This window comes from Candoia aspera, chromosome 8 (genome assembly GCF_035149785.1).
Source record: "Candoia aspera isolate rCanAsp1 chromosome 8, rCanAsp1.hap2, whole genome shotgun sequence".
Lineage (NCBI taxonomy): Eukaryota > Metazoa > Chordata > Lepidosauria > Squamata > Boidae > Candoia > Candoia aspera.
In genome coordinates this window covers 64,151,474-64,174,021 of record NC_086160.1, presented here as the reverse complement: position 1 = coordinate 64,174,021, position 22,548 = coordinate 64,151,474, and the positions used below count along the sequence as shown (strand labels likewise).

The following is a 22,548-nucleotide window of genomic DNA, read 5'->3' as shown; positions in this document are numbered from 1 at the left end:
GGTGATCAACCATCATTCATGGAAGCTTTCATTTGGATTCCTCCAATCTGTGATTCTGTGAATGGAACACAAGAGCCTGGTTCACACATTATCCTTAACCATAATGTAATTTGTTTTATTCAGGCTTAGTGTGTTGTGTAAACTTAACCATTACAGTTTGTCAATTAGGGTGATAACTTATCATGTGAACACTCCAATGGTTAAGCAAATTGCTGCTGAGCACCATGTGGTCAATATCAATGGTCTAGGGCAGACTCATGTAACAAGTCAGATTATTTGGTTACCTAACCCAGCATTCTCTGTTCAGGCTGGCAGTAACAAACCATTGAGAACTTTTTAATTGGAGATCCAATTAACATCTGTATAGAAAGGGCACATTCCTTCAAATTACATCCTTCTTCTTCGACAAAGTAGTCTGAAATTCTGCCTTAGGTCCCCACCCAGCATGGCAATAAAGCTCAGAAGCATAATTCCAACCACAAACACTATGGCGTAAATGTGATGCCTACCGGTAGACTATTTCCAGGCAAGGGTTCTATTGTGCCATCATTCTGTCTCATTTATTCAACCTCACAGGCAAGCAGGACTCCAAGGTTGTCTTCTATTATAACCCTCGTGTGTTATCCTGCTTCTACTTTTTTCCCCATTGCTGGCTGGGAATATCCAAGGGATGCTAGATTTGGGAAAGATTGTGTATTTATGAAAATCTATGCAGTTGAAGAGGGGAGAAAAGGAAGAGAGAAAACACTTGGGAACAAGCTCTTTATTAAAATGTGTTTTATTCTTCCACCTGCTCCATGACAAATACAGATTTGTAAAAGCAACCATTTAAAATGAAGTAGCAAACCAGTCACACAATCTGTACACTTGTTCAATATATGTACACATCTGCTCACAATTATAACCCAGATTACAATCGTCTGATACTGTTTTTCCTGTACAGGCTATTGGACACAGTCTTGCCTTCAATCCAAACAATTGAATGGTAGTGAAAAGCAACCAAGAGATGCAGTGTCATGCATGAGTACATGAACAAAGCACCTCACTTTGCATCATTAAAGCAGCCATGTCTTTTGCAAGGCCTGAGCAGATTCTCTGGAAACTGCTTCCAGGGAGTGCTGCATACAAGAACATGCATCATCACTTTGCTTCACTGGAAAGAAACAGGAAGAAAATGTATTGTACCAACAAAAGAGTAAACAAGTCTGAGAAATAAGTGTATTCTCATAAACACTTTCACTACACTAATCATTTCCAATCTCACATCCTACAGAAATACAGCAGCCAGGACCAGCACAGATCTTACACCATAAATTTAAACACCTCTCCCAGGAAACTGGATTATCAAGTGTACATTTTCACATGCATCCTAAAACAAATGTACAAAGCAATTTATACACACGCATATTAGAGTCTTTAAGTCATTTTGATATGCCAAGCTGCCAAACCATTCTATGTATCCAGGAACAGTAATCATTTTCTAAATATTATTGGCTTCCTCCTGTGCAGGAGGCTCTGCAGCTTAACAACCTTGGAAAACTTTAGAAATCCTCCCTACAGTACATTCCATGTGGTGAAAAAACTGCCTATTGTTTGGTATCGACAAACTGTGTGTCAAAACACATCTAAGCTTCCTTTGTCCAGCCCCTAAATCCCAGCTAGTTTGCATATTCCCTTTCCCAAATGTATACTTATGCAGCTTAAATATGCTGGAACCAAAGAACGTAAACTTATGGTGGCTTTCACTAGACCATCTGGCTACCAAACTCACCTTAAATGAGCTGGTCATAGCACACTAATATGCCATGCAGGTAAACCATCCCAATCAGCTGGTAGTTCCATCTATACAGTACCACCATCCAGTTTCTCCTTGTTACAAAGGAGATGGGCAACTGTGTTCAGTTCCAAAATGTCTACTGAACAATCACCAAATCAAAAAGTGATGCAGGAAAATAAATATCTTGCACAGTCCTGTGCAACCTGTAGCATTCTAAGCTGAATGGGGATGACTATTCTTGTAACTCAGATGCTCGATAAACCTCTTTTTGCAATCCACAGCAGGAAGCAAAGAAATAAGTCTTCCAAGCCCCCATTTCTTGACAGACTGCTACACAGGGCTAAGATTGGCTTAGTGCCCTGATGCCTGCAACCACAACCTAAAATAATTTCTTTGGAAGTTTTATGCATGTTTTTTTCCCCACCATAACCACCAGCTGCCCATCTCTCCTTTTAATGTTATGCCTTAAAAAAATCCTATTAAGATTAGCTTTATGAATTTCCTGATTCGGATTCCCTTTATTTCTAGATTTATGAGGGCCAAAGGAGGTATGATCTGCATGTCCTGGTGTCTACTGTGCAGCTTTTGAAAAAAATATGCAAATGTCAGCTGGAGGGATGGATAATTAGCAAGATTAGAGCAGGGGTGGCGAGAGAATTTGTGCTCTGGAGGAAAATTCCTTCTTCTGAAAAAGGTATTTACTTTGTAGGGGTAGAGTTCCACCGGGCTGGGCCAGAGTAAGGGAAAACAATTATGTTTGCTTTCTTTGCCTTCAGTAATTATCAACTTCCTTTTCTCTAGCTGCTGCTATTAAGATTTTTTTTTTAAAAAAAGAGAAATGGAATCATGGCCAAGAACTGCCCGTTCACCTGGAAGGAGGAGAAACCGTAATACAATTTATTTGCATCATGTATTTACATTAGATAATGGTGATAATTCTGATCGCTTGCTAAAGTTTGAAGCATTGCCTTTCTTAGCCCACGGAAGAGCTGGTGTTTTTGTTGTAGCAAACAACAAGAACAAAAACCCTTGTAAAAAAAGAACCTAGGAAGAACAAAATGTTCTTAACATCAATACACACCCCTGTAGTGTCCTAAAGTGACAGCAATGGATATAAGTGTGTATACAATTTTTACACATACCTTTTAAAGCCTATATAACCATGTTACAGTATATGGGCATACAGAACACAAACAAATAAAAATATACAGCAGATAAAAACAGAACAATACCAGGGCACTGTCTGCAAAGCATTTCACAAGTTCAAAGGATCATTCATGAACAGAAGGATTTACAGCAGCAGCATTGGAATGATTGACACCAAAAATGGCCCTTGGTGCTACGGGCTTTCAGTTCAGTTGTGTAAATCCATTGTTCACATTGTGACCAGGGTTCAACTAAATGGCTCAGCACTATTATTCCCAGATGCAAAGTAACTCTATGGAAGGGGAAGGCGAGTATTGTATTTTTATTTAATGTTATTTCCCTTTTAGCCCAAGGAAATGCTTCACATATTTATACTGGAGCCATAGGCATCTGTTAGAAACCACAGTAGCATCCAAATTATGAGACGTGCATCATGACACAATTACAACGTTATGGAATTTGCATCTGTCACAGCTTTGACTGATGCCAATCACAACATTTGTCTGATGATGTCATGACACAGGTCACATCGTTTGCTCTCCCAAGGACACCTATGACTCAGAAGAGCTACTGCTTCTTACACCTTTGGGGTACGGAAGTAATGTTAATAGGGACTGGAAACTCAGTGCCCACCAGTAATATAATCTCAACATGTGTAGATGGCACTGGCCAAAATTAGGGGTGTTTTCAAAATCAGTTGGGTTTTTTTCCACAACGGCTGGAAGCTTCTGAGATCCTCAGATCTCATGAGGTTGCAGCTTTCTTGCTCAGGCAAGAATGCATATTTTGGCACTGTCATGAGATCTCACAGCTGAGACTGAAAATTTCAGATTTAGAAATTAAGATGTTAGCATCAGTACTTTGGCTTTCTTTTCCACCTGATATTCTCTAGATGAGCTGGATACTGAAACTCCTGAAATTCCCAATCAGATGTGTACATCTGCTCACCCCCGCCAGTATCTTAAAGACAGAAAGTTGGGGAAGGTTCCCAGAGAAACTGAGAGATACCTGTGCCACAAAATTAAACCTTGCTTTTATTTCAATTACTACAGACTTGCTGAGAAACACACAGATTGTTCCCTTCTCAGCTGGATTTTAAAATGGGAAGGGATAGAATCTTTTGAAAATATATTACTGGTCTCTCTAAAACATTCATTTCCCTCCAAGTTTTACTTTAGGTAAAAGTTAAGGGCAATTCTAAACAGTCTCAGACTGTGCTTTTTTGATAGCCACAGTGCAGAAAATCAAGTGGGCATACTCGTCTTCTTGTCAACTATGAAACAAACAAAAAACCGTATTGCCAAAATTAATTGCATTAATGCTCTGCATTAATATTTAGGAAAGGAACTGCCAAACGTTTGTTTAACAGTAGCCAATGTGGAACATTTTTTTTTTAAAAAGGGGGTTCTTAGCATTGGCCCCTTTAAAGAAAAAAAACTAGAGAATTCATCTGATCTCTTTTGGAAAGGATACTAACGTGGTATGCCCTTGTTGGTACTGTGTCTCAAGGACTGCAGTGTCTCTCTCGAGCCATACACTAGACAAAGATACAGATATTTAACCAAGTGTAAAACTCTCTCTGCTTTTCAAAAAAAGGACATCAATATAGGAAGTGTACTGCTGACTGTCTCTGCCACTGGACCTCCACAGTCCTGAGGCTTATCCCCCTGAGACCAAAATACATCCTCTCAGAGTTGAGCTATCTCTGATCTGACAGTGGTGGTGAGCTAGCAATTAAATCCACCTCTCACTCTCTCCAACCTTCTAGTAGCCTCTGGATTTCCTTTAGGCAGGATGGCATAGCAAGGGAGATAATTTTTTTTTACTTGTTTTCTTGTCCTTGGCCTGTGCTTCCCCAACTGCAATGCTGTGCAGAGCCTGCTTGCATTTGCCATGTTCTCCCACCCCCTAAAATACCTCAAGAACATCAGGAGAAACAGGTGATACCACAATGACAGCCAGAGTCTCTGCAAAGAGTCAGCATCTTGCTCCTGCAGAAATCCACAAGTGAGGACCGAAGGTGTGAGAATGCTCAGTTTGAGATAAGCAGTAACAAAGACATTTGTTAAGAGGTGACATCAAGTTAACAGCAGTTTGTTACCCAGGGAGAAAAGGCTTGTTGCTCGAAGAGATGGAGGTCTTCTACCTACATACCACCTTTCTGCCTTCTATATCTTGAATGTTCAGCGGCTTGTTGCAGAAGATGCTCATGCCCACCTCCCGCTTGAGCCAAAGCTCCGGCTGAAGGAAAAGTTAATCTCAGAGTTTTTGTATTTGCCCCACGCTCCAAATGGCACTACAACAGCAGTGCTGTTATCTTCTGTCCCATACTGCACAGCCTTGGAGAACAATGAGAAAGGGCAGAAACTTTAGTTAAACTATCAATCACCAATCTTCAAACAAACAATTTCAGCTGCACTCTTGAGGAATCTGACATCCACAGGTAGCCATTATAATGCCAGCCTCAAATGAAATTTTTAACGGCTATTTTAAGGAAGGGGGGGAGGACGGGGGGGAGGGGAAGCTGCCATACTGCAGAGCAAAGGTGAATTTCTACTATCATGTTCCTTTAGACATGATATGTGGTGACAGCTCATTGCTTTGTTGGGAAGTATGTCCAGCTCTCACAGAAGAGCAAAGATAAGCTAAGCAAGGGCCCAGCTACAGCAAAAGTATTAAACTACATCAGGGAGTCTTCTTAGTTACTTCTAACTAAAGAAAACTGTAAAATCTAATGGAAGATTTCCCTATCAGGACACCCCGTAGAGCAATGCTTCTCAACCTTGGCAGCTTGAAGATGTGTGGACTTCAACTCCCCATGGCTGGCTGGGGAATTCTGGGAGTTGAAGTCCACACATCTTCAAGCTGCCAAGGCAGAAGACTGAAACCCTGCTCCAGAGAGAGAGGGAGGGAGGGAGGGAGGGAGGGAGGGAGGGAAAACTTCTTCTGGCTCCAAAACCAAACTGTTTCTCTGCGTATCTTATCGGAGCAGATATTATCCAGGTGTGAAGGCCCCCACAGCCCAAAGGATGGGCAACTTTTCCTGCCCCTCCCCCCCAATCACGCTGGAGAGCCCCAGGTGCTAGCTGGAAGGATGCCAACATTACCAAAAGGAACAGGGATTAATTTTTTGGCCTTTTTCAAAATTTTGGGCAGCAGCTCAAGGGTGGAAATTTTTTCACACTTAAGCCTTCCAATATTGGCGACATTGCCAAATCAGGGGCTTGAGAAGGGGTTTAAGAGTAGAAATGGGAGGGAGGGAAGAGAATGCTGGGGGAGCTGAATGTGACCCACATATGGCCTGTAGACTGCCCCCCCCCACAAACTCATAATCTCAGAGACCTTATCTGGGTGGCAGGCTGCAAGCTCTCCATGTTGTTTTAGAATTATCACCACCCCCTCCAAAGACATGAAACAAAATAGGCTTTTCTGATTACATCAGCTGTAAGAGTTTGTAACAGGATACTTCATCTATGAATTGTGGAATTTTGGGTACTCTCTGAGCCTGGTTGTTTGCTTGCAGACATTTCATTACCCAACTAGGTAACATCATCAGTGCACTGATGATGCTCACACCGATGATGTTACCTAGTTGGACAATGAAACGTCTGCATGCAAACAACCAAACTCGGAGAGCACCAAGAACTCCACAGTTCAACCCTGAGCTACAGAGATTGTCTTCTACTGGAATCATCCATGGTCTCCCAGAAATGCAGGTACATTTAGCTGAAGGCTGGTCAGTAGCAACTGCTCACAAGGCAGAAATACCTACCTGCTCGGTAATGATGTGGGCTGCTTCGGTTGGATCATGGCACTGGTTAACAAAATCACAAATCTCTTGGCTGTTTACCATAAAGTTGATGCCATCTGTGGTCAGGACCAAGAAGCTGTCGCTTGCATGGTGCAGCTAAAACAACACAAACAGTATGCAACTTGTCCAGACATATGATGCTCCAGTAGAAACTGCTACATAGCGATGAAGAGTAAAAAACTGTTTGGATTCTATTTTTAGGCCAACTGACCTAATTTGCTTTTCCCAAACCAATAATGGGAACACAGAATCTAGATGGCACATGTCCCAGTTCAAAACTCACATGCAAAAGCATGCATATCAGATAAAATTGCAATTAGAGCAATAATGGGCTTGTTTGTGAAGTGTTTAAATAGTTGGCTCCAGTCACTCAGGTGACATCATCACATCACTGCTAGGGCCCCCATGGCCCTTGGAGACCTATTATTATTATTATTATTATTATTATTATTATTATGTGCAGTTTTCAGCTGAAAAATACTTGCCTATCCCTGATTGAAGAAAGGGCAAGCTTCTGAATTCTGCAGGGTGGTAGACTTATATGTATGTATATGATCCATACCACACCCACAAAGTACTAGGGGCTCAGTACCTATGTACCTTTTGAGCTGAGCAGTGTTATAACTATACAATGAGGCAATAAAGTTCATAGATATTTTTAAAAAAACATTTCTCAGTCCAGGATATGAGCATCTGCACACTCCGTGCAGCCTAAAACAAGGATGTCACAAATAGGTTCCACTTCCACCCCTACAATTTCTGTTCCCGTACCAAATCAGCTTTCAATAAAGTGCACCTTCAGATGTGTGAGGGGAGGCATCCTACACAACCACTGACCTGCACTCGTTTGGTTTCAGGTTCTGCAATCACGCCACATTTCTTAAGATCCAAATCTCCAATACTACGGCTCATTGCAAGCCTGCCATTCACATGGGGTTGCCCCAAGCTGTTCCAGGCGATAAAACCACCACATTTCTTGATCCTTTAATTTAAAAGGAAAAAATATGAAATAACTGCCACCATCATGCATATTATGTTTCTACAGCCAATTCACACAATAGTTTTACTTGAAGGATCCTGCCCCCCTTCACAAAGCATCCTGTTTCTACAATCCAAAAGACGTCTCTTTAAAATTGGGGAAAAGAATTAAGCCCAAAGCTGCACATTTTGCAGAGGTACCTTTCTTTCTCATCCTTCCGTTCTGGAGTATGATCAATGGTCAGCTTCTCAGCTTTTCCTTTGCGGCATAAAAGCGCCCGGCTATCACCCACGCTGGCCACCACCAGCTCAATGCCATCGCGCAGCAGGGCCACCGTGGCTGTGGTCCCAGCATTCAGCAAGGTAGCTATAAATGTCACACAGAGAGAGGTGATCAGCACCTGAGCCCCCAAGTTGCCTGCAGTATCATTTCTTCAGCTTTAAACTGCATGAATGGTGCTAACTCCACTAAAGAGTCATTGCTTGAAAATGTTTTAGCTATGAAGACAGAAAAGGATGGAAGAGCAAGAGAAACACAACATGGCTTCATGCAAGGGGAAGGTGGTTACTAGCTAACAAGGCCACAAGATACTAAAACGTATATTAACGGGCACATCCCCCCCCCAAAATGACACATCCTATAGAGTCCTTGACATTCTTCGAGGACAGAAATGGACAGTCTGGAGTCTTAGGGCATATGTGAACCCTAGAGACCATCTCTAGTCTTTTACTGCAAACCATCTCTAGTCTTTTACTGACTCTGGACAGGGTCACACTCTCCCTGAAAAAGCAAATCTGAGATTCAGGAGTCCTTCAGGCCTACTATGACTCTTTTGAGAACACCAAGCCTCAGCAACAGTGATTCATGCTTTTGTCATCTTGAGGTTAGACTGCTGTAAAATACTATACTTGGGGCTGCTTTTGGAAACCAGTTGGTCCAGAAGGCAGTTACCTGCATGCTGATGGGTGAAAGCCACTCTGACAGCATAGCATCTGCTGAATTGTTCACTGCTTACCAGTAGGTTTCCAAGTACTATTCAAAGTACAAAGCTGATGTCGAATTTAAATTGGGGGGTGAATGGGTAGCAAGATGCTTGGTTCCTGGTTATCTGAAAGGATCACATCTTCCAAATAGATTCAGCCCATCCTGGGCAGATTAAAAAATATGCATGAAGCCTTGTTGTGCCACGAAAACTCCACAGATCAAAGAAACAAAAAGGAAAGAAAATAGAGATAGGTCCCTGAGGCATTACTACTACTACTACTACTACTACTTAAAACAGGTATTTAAAATAATTCTTAAATATGGTCCTTGAGTTTTATATAAGTCTGTCTATTTCCAGGGAGGTAAGTTTTCTTTCTCCTGTTCAACCTCCACTCCTTTTCTGCAGGCTGCATATTGTTAAAAGTCAAATGTTCCTATTATTTTACAGCACATGTTGGCAGCTAACTCCAAGGATGCATCTTTGGAAATGCATCACAGCATCGTGCTGAATGAATCTTATTACCAGGAAAGTATGCTTAGGATTTCAATTTCTGTTTCATTATTATGAAGTACAAAGAATTAATGTGCATTACATGCAGCCTACTCGGAGTGCTTAAAATAAGAGAGTTGGGAAAAGAAATAGGGCAAGCATAACTGAGACAGGCAAGCATAACTGAGACAGACAATTTGAATCTTTTTGTGTTCTCAGTATAATACCTGTTTTAATCAGTGAGTAAAACATTGTGAGATAGAAGACAGTTGCTTTCTTCCCCTCAATCCCCTTCAACGTTTAAAGCAGTGTTTCTCAACCTTGGCAACTTTAAGATGTGTGGACTTCAACTCCCAGAATTCCCCAGCCAGCTTTGCTGCTGGGAGTTGAAGTTGAATTCTGGGAGTTGAAGTCCACACTTCTTAAAGTTGTCAAGGTTGCTTAAAGGCTAGGTCTCAAGACCACCAAAAGTCTCTCCCAGTTGATTCCTTGCTTTAGGAAATGCTGCTTCCAAGAACAGAGTCCTTTTGTCCCAAGATGCAAACCCTGAGCCACCCAGAACTCCCAACTCCTACAGGGCCAACCTAGCTTGGAATGATCAGAGTGGCAGTCCAACATCTCTGAAGGGTACTGGGTTGGGGAAGGTCAATCTAACTGCTGAACGTACCAAATCAATGGACTTATTTTTTCATATATTTCAGACTGCATTTAAGATCAGATGGTCCTCCATTTAAAAACAGTGGAGAAGAAAATGGCAGATATGGTTTTGCGGTGGAGAACACACTAATTTTTTCAAGGTCAGGATAATGTTTCATAGTATCAATAGGAATTAAAAAGTGATGATTCTTGGATCTGGCTGACACCCTGGCTGCATTCACACACAACACTAAACCACAATGCTCCAACTTCTCTTCAGATTATATGTGTTTCATCTTTTTACTAAAAATTACAGCAAATGATGCCTTAGCAAAATGCATGAACACAGATACTATGAATTCAGTACTTCCCTCCCCTTTGAAGCTACCAATGCAGCATCCTTAGAAAACTGCATGACTTAAGTTTGCACATGATGCAAAACTATGGTTAGATTAGCCATTAATTGGCTGGGTTCACACAACAGTTTAAGCCTTAAGCCATTGTTTATAAAACAGCTGAGTTCACATAACATACTAAGCCAAAAGTAAACAAACCATAAACACTGGTGTAATGTCATGAGAATCCAGCCAACTGAAATTTGAGAAAGCTCCAGAAAGTAACTATGGATTAGCACGAAATGTGTTGACCCAGTCTGAGTATACTATTCTTGAAGGCCTATGAGAGCCTATTCATGTAGCTAATCCATCTACAGAACCCCTGCATTGCATCCCTGTTATCAGGATTGGACAAGTTAGCAATGCAGCACCAGGGACCAAAATTGTGAAGGCTGTTTCCAGTGAAGCTAACTCTGCCCCTTTATCAGATCTGGGTGGAGTCAATTTGTTTCAGATTGTTTCAGAATATTTAGGATCAACTGGGTTGTTTTTCAACTGATGAAGTCTTACAGGGTCAAAGAAGGAGAACAGAAATTTCCTACTTCATATGTACCCATGAAATGAGTGCCAATCCTGTGTCCTCAGTTCCTAGTTCCATTAAGTGGAATCACTTATTCACCACTGTAAGATTTTAGACCAGCAAGCCTTCTCTAATCTGGTACTAACACCCATGAAGAGCATCAAGTTAAGGAAGGTGACCGTAAGAGAAATTTAGGTCCACTTCAGCTTGGGCTTAAAGAAAAGCCTTCACAAGCTACAAATGAATGGAATGAAAAGAAGCACAGCAAGAAGGACAAGATCTAAGCAGCAACACAGCTCCAAAATCAAGGAATCACATCATTAATCAAAATCACTTATGCTTATTTCCAAATATATTTATAAGCATTTTTTTAAAAAAAATCTGACTACACAGCTTAACTTGTAAAGCATAAATATGACATTGGTGGTTTCCCAAATAGCATCCATATATTATTATCTAAAAATCTTTCAATAGGTATCTTTGCACTCACTGGACATTTTTAGAGCATGTCATCTCAACTAATGGGACAAAGTGGATGTGGGAACCTTCCAGCAGTCCAGGCTAGGAACCCGCCAGACTCCTTCACCTGGGACCACCATAAGCAGATCTCTTTTTCCACTGGAGCCCAGCATATAGAGTCCCGGGCCTCCAATTCTAGAGCTGTTGGTCGGATACCGTGTCTGCCATAAATCACATGTACACACAGAGGCAAATAGGAAAAATTCACCCAGGAATTTTGCTACAAATAAAGAAAGAAAACCTGCAACCGCTGGAAGGACAAGAGCTGCAAAAGAGAAGCAGAATTCAAACACTGTTCAAAGAAGTTATGGGAGCAAAGAGGGGAAATATTATTGTTTCCCATTTTTATATGCATTAAATTCCCCAAGCAATCTCATCAATCTATTTGAGTGCTCACTACGGCTACACAGTGGTAATTTGAAAGGTTAAGGTACTCAAGGGCTTTTAAAAAAAAGCATTTTGTTTTGAACACATGTACAGTTTTATGTACCTTAAGAAAGAATGCAAAATTCCCCAGAGGCAAAATAAGTAGCATTTCTTCAGAGGTTTTGCTTTGAGAATATTGCAAAACACTGGGATAAGAAATCACCAAATAAGACATAAATGTGCTATTGTACATGTGTTAAGAGTTACAATGTTCAGACACAAACTGCTGGTTTCTATGTGTCTTGTAACTTTTAGTAGGCTTCAGTCATGTGCCTAGTATCACTATAAAAAAAGTTCTGCCATTTATACAATGTCATTTTTAAGGGCACAGTAATTACTGTACTCCAATGGAATTAAAAGTTAAAGAACAACCTGACATTCTTAGAAATACAATTAACTGCAATCTCACTAAAAAGAATTAGAAAGGAACTAAACTTTAGTTTTTATAAAATATATTCGATGATGCAAACTAAATAATTTAGTTTTTATAAAATATATCCGATGATGCAAAAAATGTTTCTGCAGCTCTCTCACTTCTTCAGTGTTGCAGGTTAACATTTTAAAACTTAAAAACCATGGCTTTGACTGACACCTTCTTCAACTAGGAAACCCCCAACATTTTCATCTATTATACTTTCACCATTTAAGTTAATGTAATAAACATCATAAACATCATTCTCGGAAAGAGCACATTTAATTATCTGTAATAAAGCAGGAATACTGAAAATGGGTGGGTAATTCTTCAGGAACTCTTTCTTTTTCCTTGCTTGCTATATAATGTAAGCCAGCTTCCCCAAACTGATGGCATTCCAGTTAATTGGACTCCAGTTCCCATAATTCACACTTCACGTGGATGTACACTTGTGAATTACATGAGTTGAAGACCAATGCATTTAGAATCCTACCAGATTGGAGACAATTGTTGTAAAGGATCCATGTGGGCTGAGGGGGGTTTTCCACCCCAAAGGCTAAATATGTGAAACATATCAATGAAGGTTTGTCTCTGCCCACTAGATGTTTTTGATTTTCCTGGTGATCTTAACACTTCCCCCCTCCCCAATTTCTCCATCTTATTTACTAGCTCAAGCAAAGTTAGAAAGACTTTTCTAGTATTATGTCCATCATCTCTCACATGGACACGGTTCCATCTTCAGATGTACACGTTTCAGAGATGGGATACAGAGCTGCTTTTATTTTTTACATGAAGTTGCTTAAAGTCCTTAAATATGAGTACCATCTAGGGTGGCAGTTACGCCAGGAAACAAAACAAAACAAAAACTGTTCCTGCACCAACACCATATATGTACATCAAGAATATCATAATATATTCTTGATGTAAATATATATTACACAGAAATAATATTTACATAGTAGTAGAAACCAGCTATCTAAAAGCTAACCTGCTATTGATAATTATGGAGCCAGCCCAGAACAAGGTTCAGCATTGGGACTGCACACATGTCATGTTGTGTGAGAAAGCAGGATACTGATAACTGCAGGCATAACTTATTATACCAGGGTGAAAAACAGTTGGTCAGCAACCAAAAATTTCTTTTGTCTCCCTTGACTGGGCTGATCTGAGCAGACCTAAAACACTCTCAGAACCTCACAAACCACTTTTGGCCAATACTCTTCTATGAAAGCACAATCCATCTTGGGTTGGTCTGTTTCATGGGAAACCAGAACATTCCAGAGCCAGATCGCTTTGCTTCACACGTTTATCTGATACCATCTGCCCATAGCTCCAGGCAGTTGTTTCTGCATTGACTGGCAGTAGCTTTTCAAGATTTCAGACAGCAAGGGCACTTAGAACTTTATGACTTCAAAACATATGTCTCATTCTTAGGATGGTTTCCATTTGTTTTAGCTGCTACATTAATGGGCTTTTCACCATACCTAAGTTGTTTTAAGAGATAATACAGAGCATGTTCTCCATAGCCACAAGCTATAATGCAAGACTATTTTGCATAACACTACAGACTCTGAGCCATGTCTGTTTTGTTTACATTGATTGCCATAGAATTCAAAAGCCTTTAGTACTGAACTGGCATCTCAGATTAACTGTAGCCCACACCTTTTCTACAGCCTGAAGGAAACCTCAGTGAAAAAAGGTGCTTAGTCCTAAATAGAGTATGCCTAGGATCATAACATAATCTTTATATGCTTAGAACTGATGTATACAGTGTCAAAGCTGCTCAGCATTACATGGAAGCTGATGCATTACTGTTGATGATAACCAACTGTTTTAACAGACCCAACAGATTTGTTCACTGAGTGACAACTGATAAATTTTTGCTCATAAAACATTTCATTTTCAAAAAAGCCTTCTAGATTACAGCCAGTTTATTTTAAATTAAGTATGGGGTCTTCTCAGTAGTGACTTCCAAATAAATATTTGGAATCAACTTCGAGAAAATTTGGTCCCAAAGCAGACACCACTTAATTTTGAAATTTCATATTTTTCTCTTAAAATTGTTTGTAGTTCACAGACACAAACTTATTCCTGATTTATCCAAGATACTGATTTAGCAAATCCTTGCACATTCAAATTGCAGTTTTTCCCCTGGGACAGCTAGCCTGAAGCTTCAGTACCACTGGTTGCTAGATGAATAAATTTCATTTCTCTGTTACCAATGAACAGAAGCACATTCAGTACTTACCATCTGCAGACAAATGGGCATGTCTCATGTATGCTTTGTCTATTTCTAGAAAAGCTTTAATCAATACTAATTCCATGTTGTGTTCCTCAGAGAGAAATTCTCTAAAAAACAAAAAGTAATCATGTTAAAATATTGCCTGAGGGAACTAACCATTTGCTCTCATCCATAAATTATTACACATCAATATTCCAACTGGTATGGCTTAAATCCTATAATGTTAACAAGTGGCCTCATGGATTACAACTAGACAGAGTAAGATAAGCTTTCATTAATAATTCAACTATAGCTATTCAGAACACAGAGTCAGTGGTTTTGTTATGCTATAATATTTCTGTTTTACCAGCTCTGTGTGATATGTGAATTCAGACATTATAGTCATGACATCTTAGCTGAGATCTAGATCTTGAGCAGAGTAAATTCTTCTACAGTATTTCCTTGCCACTCCCAAATCAAGCACAACTTCCACCAATATTAAGAAGGTTCATATAGGAACCACACACAACAACTTCACAATACTAAGGTTTGAGCATAAATCTCTCTAAGCCACTTATTTGGCACTTGAGACAACAAAACAAACATCAGAAGATAGCATACAGGGATTAAAGCTGTGCTCAAAAATAAAGAATTGATGATCCTTCTACCTTATTCTCCCCATGGGGCCACCTTACTAAGTACAGGGTTGAGTTCAATGCACTATGCTTTTCATTCTGAGACCACCTGGAATAAGATGTAAGGAGGGTGACAAGTATAATCAGAAGACTTGAAAATTAAGGTATAGACATAGCTGTCTGTGATCAGCTTGAAGATGCCTCACTAACCTTTCTTGAAGGTCACATTCTCATGATACAGTACAACCTTCCTGGGGCCTCCTAGCTTCATGGTGATCTGCTCTAATATTAAAGTGGTGCTTCCAATCTTTTGACACAAGCTAGTTACATGCATGATCATGGTGATGATGCAGCAACGACTAGGATTTATCCAGCTTCTACTAGCTGCTTTCAGCAGACATGCCTCCTTCCTCTAGTTGCTGAGAGTAGCAAGGGTGATCAGGCACATCTGCTCATGTAATAAGTGATCCGCAGGCTCATGTATACAGGTCTAATGGTCCAACATATAAAAAAATGCCTGAACTAAGAGGTAGCTCATGCAGCAGATCAGCACTGGCTAAAAAGGGAAGTCTACCCACTAGCATCTGTCAACTCCCCCCCTTCTGTTTTAAATAGAGCAAAAAAGACAACGAGAGAGCATAAGTGAGAGAGGACAGGTGAGCAAAGCAAGAAAATCAAATGAGCAAGAATTAGAGCAAGAGAATGCAGGACAAGCAAATGATTGAGAGGCAGAACAACCAAGAGCTAGCAAGAATATCTGCATATCATCCTATTAAAATAGAAGAGGAGCAATGTTTTTCTCCTGCTTTACTAGGAAGCCTCCACCCATCCTAAGTATTAGCCACAGCGCATGATCTGTGAGGACTTCACAGTAAAGCAGAATAGATGGAAAGCCTTTCCCTACCCCCACAGATCAACGTCTGAGAGATGGCCACACCCATAGGTCTAGCTGTCTGTCAAAACCCATCACCTCTTCCACCAGCCCCAGCCCTATCCTCTCCCAGCCCTCCATTAGGGAGAGCAATTGCTGGATGTTTTCCTGCTAGCAAAAAATCCTCCAGTTGCTACACCTTAACTTGTCCTGCAGTAGACTGACAAGACACACCACTTGCCCGCCTTCTCATTGAGACAGAGTAGAGACCAGCTCCCAGGACAGAGCATGTGATGCTAGAGTGCTTTTCTTTCCCTACTGACTGGAGAAAAGGATGCTAAGCCAGTTTCTCACACTAAGCCAGTCTAACCTGGGCTCACTGACTAAATTTGAATGGCTGAATTTCTGCACCATGCTAAGCCATAAATCACAGCTTCTGCACACAGTAGCTAAATTCACATGTTTCACTAAGGCAAAACCAAACTATATGACTAAGCAACTGAGCAGCCAATGTCTCTCTCCTTCCCTCGCAAAGCCAAAGAATCCATGTACTCACTGAATGTACTTCCGCATGTACTTGTTGCAGAAGTCAGCTGCTGCCACCCCGCCATGCCCATCGTAAATAGCAAAATATAGGACATCCTCAGTCAGCTGGGCATAATCAAAGCGGTCCTCATTTTCCTTCCGTTTCCCAATATGGGTGGCACAGCCCACGTTCGACAGGCTGACCTTGGGAATCAGCTTCCCATACTTGATGCTGGGGGGGAGCAAGATAGGCTCATCGAGGCGGTTGTCCCAAATCCCAAAGGAATCCCAGGTGGCAGGGCAGCCACTCCCATCCAGATCGAAACGCGAAGCCCTGCAGTCACTGGTGGAAATCTGGCGCTTGGGGCTGTGAACCGCACAAGATGCGAGCAGTGCCCTCTGCAATTGGTGGCCTCTGTTTCGAACCAGATTGATTAAAGCAGCCGTGGACATAACTTAATTCCAGAGAAGGTGATAGGGAACCAGACAGTGGGAAGCTGGCTTTGAAAATGTCCCCCACTAAAAGAGAAGCCTGAGGAAAGAAAAATACATAGAGTTGAGATCTAAAACATCTGCCCCACGTATAATTAAAAGATAAAGTCTCTCACAAGTTGAGCTCAGCTCCCGGGGAGTTCATGTTGTTTCCTTGGCAGCAATATGGACATGGTTTCCATGGGAAATTCTTGCTGCTGGTCAGGTTCTTTAACAGCTAAGCTGTAAACTGGCTGTTTGGCCTCAGCTTAACATGTTATGTGCATAACCCATGATTTATAAACCATGATTTTGGGGCATGACGTGTTCTGTTGACTCAGCCAACTGGCAATTATTCGATGAATAAAGAGCAAGTGGTCTAAGGCCCAGGACTGCATGCAGCCTTCAAGCTTTGGGGGTTAGGGGGAGGGGCAGTTTTACTGGACAGTTCTCACCTCATCCCATGGATTCTCTGTCCTTCAAGCTTGTTTTGAGTGCGGGTTCAGTGGGAAAACAAGCCTACTGAAAGCTAAGCATGAGGCTGGGGGAGCTGTCCAGTAAAGCAGAGTTATCCATTAAAACTCTTTCCAGGCCTGTGGGACAGATAATCCTTCCCAGGCCCACCCACCACCCCAGGAAGAATTACCTGTCCCACAGGCTGGAAAGAGTTTTAACGGATAGCTAGACACTCAAGTCCATTCATCTTTCAATATCATCTGCCAGCCACAGCAATATGGTGATGGGCAGATTGTTTCCCACCAGCTGGTTATGTTGAAAAGAGGTGAGGGCAACTAAGCCAACAAGTTCCACCTTCATACTTCCTGCACATTTCAAATCAGGACACTGCTATTTGGCAGCAAATCAGAACAGAGGCTATAAAGACATAATAAGGATGGGTGGCAGGGTTAAGAAATGTTTCACACATTTATTCTGCTGCCAGCTCAAGGATGAATGGGTAGCATTAACTGAGCCATGTGGAAAAGGCCCTAAAAAAGCTTGCAAAATTACTAATGTGCAATATTTCCATTTAGGTGTTTATGTGTATGAGAGATTTATTTTTATTTATTTTCCTGCAAGTCAGTCCAACTACAGGGACAAGACATTTTCAGAAAGGGTTTGCCATTACATTCTTCCAAGGGTCAAGAGCCATTTGGCTTTTGTGTCTAAAGCAGGACTGGAACTCAGGGTTCCCTGCTCCTAATCCATCATCTTAACCATTAGACCAGGGTTTCTCACCCTTAGCAACTTCAAGATGTGTGGACTTCAGTTTCCAGAATTCCCCAGCCAGCCTTCTGGGAGTTGAAGTCCACACCTCTTAAAGTTGCCACGGTTGAGAAACCCTGCACTAGACCAAACTGGCTCTCATACTGTTATGTATGTGGTCTGCCAAATGAAGATCAGAGACCCGTACTCTTTCTGAAACCGTTTTCTGCATCTCTGTGGTGGATATCCTTTCACTGACCATTGTGTTTCTCTGCTAGGCCAAGAAACAGGGCCCTCTATCCCTCAAGTCAACCTGTTCATTCATCTGCAACACAATCCTTAACAATTCTTTGGCAACAAGGCATCTATTACAATTCAAAACTGCCCTACTTCAGGAATGCTGTTACTGAGAATTTGAGTACTGAGTGGTTGAACCTCAGCTTGGGTAGTAAAATAATGCTTGATCTGCCACTGTAAGAACATTTTTTTCAGTAATCTGCGGTAATTTTGCCTTGAGAGTAGAATCTTCCAGTCACTGCTCAAGAATAAGAGCAACTTAAGGGAGCAGCCCAGCTAGCAGAACCAGAAGAGTTAAAATAAGTTTAGTGGAATTTTTTTTAAAGCTACACAAGGGGGAGGAGGGGAAACCAGAGCAGTGACCTTCCTTGCCAAAACTTATCAAGCATGACAAATGGAAATTCTTCAGGAAGATGTCTACATATTCCAAAAGACAGTGAAAAAAAGCCTCTCAGGCTCAGAAACATTTCAGTGATTATAAAAGGTGTATGTGGGGGAGGAGGGAATAATCCCTGTGTTAAAAAGAAAATCTGTATTTCTCACTAAGTGAAAAAAGGCACAAAACTGCTTCCTTCTTTGCTTCACTGACCCATCACCTATCCACTTTCCTTCAAACTTAACTGTTTTCAAAATTTCCAAAGACATAATTGATGGGGAAATACAGATTTCTTCTTTCACATAATCTAATTATTTACAACCATGCAATCCAGATTCAATTGATATAGCCTTCTGCATATCTCAAAGAATGGAATGCAAATAAGCTGGTCATAGCATATGACTCAGTTCTTCAACAATGTACTTGCAAGTATGGTTCAGAATTTCACATGTCTAGAACTTGGGATCCGTACAGCTGCTTTTACAATATCCAATCCTGAATCAAAGAACCAAGACTAGCCAAATAATAGTGTGAACTATATAGGATGTGTGTGAAGAGCTGGAAAAATTGCAGTCACCACCAAAGGGATGCTTCTATTCATCCTAGTATATGGTAATCAGCAAAAGTTCAAGGACTTCCTTCCTCTAGCTCACCATGCACTCAGATAACAAAAAATAATATTTTTAACTATTAAAATTAATATTGTGAAAGGTGAAAGGTCCCCTGTGCAAGCACCAAGTTATGTCTGACCCTTTGGGAGGACGCTGCTTTTGCGACATTTTCTTGGCAGACTTTAGCGGGATGGTTTGCCATTGCCTTCCCCAGTCGTCACCTTCCCCAGCAAGCTGGGTGCTCATTTTACCGACCTCGGAATGATGGAAGGCTGAGTTGACCTGAGCCGGCTGCCCAAGGATCCAGCTTCCGCTGGGATCAAACTCAGGTTGTGGGGAGAGTTTCAGCTGCAATACTGCCGCCTACCACTCTGCGCCACAGGAGGCATCCTAAAATTAATATTACCACTGAATATTAAAAACAATGGCTGGACGGTAATGCAAGTTACCTTGTATTGGTGAGCTGACTGCATTTGGACTAAATCACAATTTCATACACCAGGGTTTGAGAACCACTAGTGTTCCAGGAATTGTGAATTTGCAGTAGCTCCAGCTAGCATGGCCAGCAGTAAAAGATGCTAGGGGCTGTAATTCAGCAGCTTTTAGAGACCCACAGCCTCCCCACATCTCCTATAAGCATTTAAAAAGTTGTAAAACACAACAGATATACCAGCACCATCATTCCAGTGAATCTGACACTATGATACAGCCCATGTTCTAATACTTATTTTTTAATTGGGGGAGCTGTAGCCTGTTTTTTGCCCATATCAGGAATATATAAGTCAAGTCAAAACTGAGACAACTCCTGGGATTATTTTGTGACTTCCCGGCCTATGCTCTGGGACTTCCTGATCGCCACTCAAGTCTTAACCAAGTCCTAACCTGCTTAGCTTCCAAGGTGTTGAGAAAGAATGTAAAAACTGTAAAGAAAGGAATGATAATACTCTCGAGAGGATAGGGAGAACCAAGCAGAGCCAGGCGCCTCGTCGCGTGTCAAGAGAGAAGGAAGATTAAGCACCGAGGCGCGCCCCTGGGAGAGCCACGCAACCAGCCCAGCAGCATCAGCGCAGAAGCCTGGCAGCCCAGCCTTCCCTGTACTGGGCACCTCCTTCCAGGGTCTCGCTCCAAGTGCTCGGCCTTCCTCTCGGGCGAAGCGAGCGCCATCCACTACCCCCGGCGGGGAAAGACGAGCCGGGCGTTTTCCTCCTTCTCCGTCCGCTGATCCCCGAAATAACCGGAGCGGTCTCCCTCGCGCATCCCCGTGCCTTGGCGCAGAGACGCGGAACGTTCCCGCCCCCAGTTCGCCTTTCAAAGCTACCACTCATTTCCTCCCGGGAGGAAGGATCCTGCTAGGCCCCGCGTCCCAAAACCGCGGAAATCCGCGCGAAACAGAGAAAAGAAAGCGTCACCACTCAGCAACTTGGCCATTAGTCACGCCACAAAAGGGTTGAGTAACAGGATAGTAAAGAATTCAAGAAGCGCGGAGGCTTAATGGCAAATTAATGCTAGTGGAGTATTAACAATTATATTATAGCTCAACAGCAGTGCCAGATACAGATGTCTTGGACGGCAACTTCATAATCCCCAGGCGTCCAAACTGGGAATTGTGGGAAGTGACGTTTACATCTGGAGGGCACCAGGTTGCTATACAACGGGAAGGCAATCCCGTTGAACTTAATAGGGCTGCTGAGGATCCGTACAATAAGGTGCACATTTAAGGTAGCGGGAGAGAAGCAATTAAAGAGTTTATAAGTGATCTTTATCTGTGATAGGAAAAGTATATTGTATTCATGCTTGCACGACCGAAAATGAATCCTCCGCGTTCAGAAGCGGTGTCTCTTTGCAAGACTGGAGGTGACTCGCTTAAATTCATTAGGTGGCCTTAGTCAAGCCCCCTCCCCATACGGATCAGTCTCCAAATGCATTTGGAGTAAGAGTAATTGGAAAATGCATTTGAAATATTTAATATATAAATATTTAAAATACTTCAAATTGCTAGATAATTAGCACTTATAAACTAATAGTCAGCTAATTTGGTGTACTGGTTAAGACATCAAGCTAGAAACCGGGAGATTGTGAGTTCTAGTCCCGACTTAGGCACAAAGCCAACTGGGTGACCTTGGGCCAGTCACCCTCCCTCAGCCCTAGGAATGAGGCAATGGCAAACCACTTCCGAAAAACCTTGCCAAGAAATCTGCAGGGACTTGGCCAGGCAGTCTCCGACAATCGGACACGATCGAACAAAAGAATACTAATCGTAAAAAGATTCTCCCCGTATTTCTTAAGATCTGACACACACACCCCCAACTGCAAGAACCGGATGAGGGGTGCAGGTGGCCCTCGAATCTGCCCCCTTCAAACTGTTCTGGGGTATGTCGGAAAGCTTCCGCGGTGTTAGGCAGGTCCATTCTTAAGCGAAGACGCAACCTGCAGTGCACTCCCAAACAATTACTCCACTGGTAATTAATGCGGCAGCGCTGATGCAATTTAAGGTAGCTCTGGCGTGGCCGCGCAGTGACCACGAAACGACAGCGACCCGAAGGAAAGGTTACTTGTTAGCATGGGCGGAAGGTTCGAGGCAAGCCAGCGCCCCACCCTGTTCTCCACCGCAAAGCATCCCTCCCATAGGAAGGCTTTGGTTGGGGACCGCCAAAGTGCTCCAAACGCGCGGCGTCCCGCCTTCAACCCGACCGAGCAAGCAACAGAATCGCGGCCCCACCCGGGATGAATGGAAAGCGCGTAGGCTCTCGCCTCGACAGTACCTGGCACCTAGCCGGCTCCTGGAGGCGACGCGCAATTACGCGGAAGGCGCAGCCTCTCCCGCGGGACCCCTCGGCTTTTTCCACCTGGGATCGCTGCAGAGCGACAGCGGACCGACCGCCCCGGTAAATTCCCGAGCTCCTTCCCGGATAGCGAAGCCCCAAGCGAAAGGCGCAGCCCTGCCCCGCGGCTCTGCTGCTCTATAAGGAGAGCTCGCGGCCCGCCTTCTTTCGCTCGCTGGCCCAATGGCGGCTGCGGCACCGAACGAGCCTCTTCCCTTCCTCCTTCTGACAGCCAGACTCGCTGCGCAGCGAGTGATGCAACGCAGAGAAACGACTGCGGTTCGGCCTCCAGCGGAGGCGCCTTCCGACCCACCCTCCGCCGGGTCCAATAGCAACCGCGCGCGGACTTGCGTATTGAGCGGTTGTCGCGTCCCCCTCCTTCCTCCTCCTGGCGGCGTCTCTGGGTTTTTTTCCAGGCCGC

The 22,548-nt window shown here is 42.6% G+C and overlaps 1 protein-coding gene across 2 annotated transcripts; it reads right to left on the bottom strand.

Moving 5' to 3' along the window:
• Positions 1–748: 748 nt before the first annotated feature.
• PPM1K (protein phosphatase, Mg2+/Mn2+ dependent 1K) lies at positions 749–22,329 on the bottom strand. 2 transcript variants are annotated; one of them, XM_063309593.1, is made up of 7 exons: positions 22,025–22,329; positions 16,379–16,879; positions 14,344–14,444; positions 7,914–8,079; positions 7,572–7,716; positions 6,696–6,830; positions 749–5,262 (listed from the first exon to the last, which is right to left on the bottom strand). In XM_063309593.1, the coding sequence occupies exons 2-7, from the start codon at positions 16,798–16,800 to the stop codon at positions 5,131–5,133; spliced, it is 1,101 nt and encodes a 366-aa protein (XP_063165663.1). In that variant the 5' UTR covers positions 16,801–16,879; positions 22,025–22,329; the 3' UTR covers positions 749–5,130. The 2 variants fall into 2 exon arrangements, with proteins under 2 accessions (XP_063165663.1, XP_063165664.1); XM_063309594.1 differs by having other exon boundaries at positions 22,068–22,329.
• Positions 22,330–22,548: the final 219 nt, after the last annotated feature.

Coding starts and splice junctions, on each gene's coding strand:
- PPM1K (XM_063309593.1), bottom strand. CDS start 16,800: ATGTCCACGGCTGCTTTAATCAATCTGGTTCGAAACAGAGGCCACCAA. Junction 14,445..16,378: donor TACATGCGGAAGTACATTCA/GTGAGTACATGG, acceptor TTTGTTTTTTAG/AGAATTTCTCTCTGAGGAAC. Junction 5,263..6,695: donor CCCACATCATTACCGAGCAG/GTAGGTATTTCT, acceptor TTGTTCTCCAAG/GCTGTGCAGTATGGGACAGA.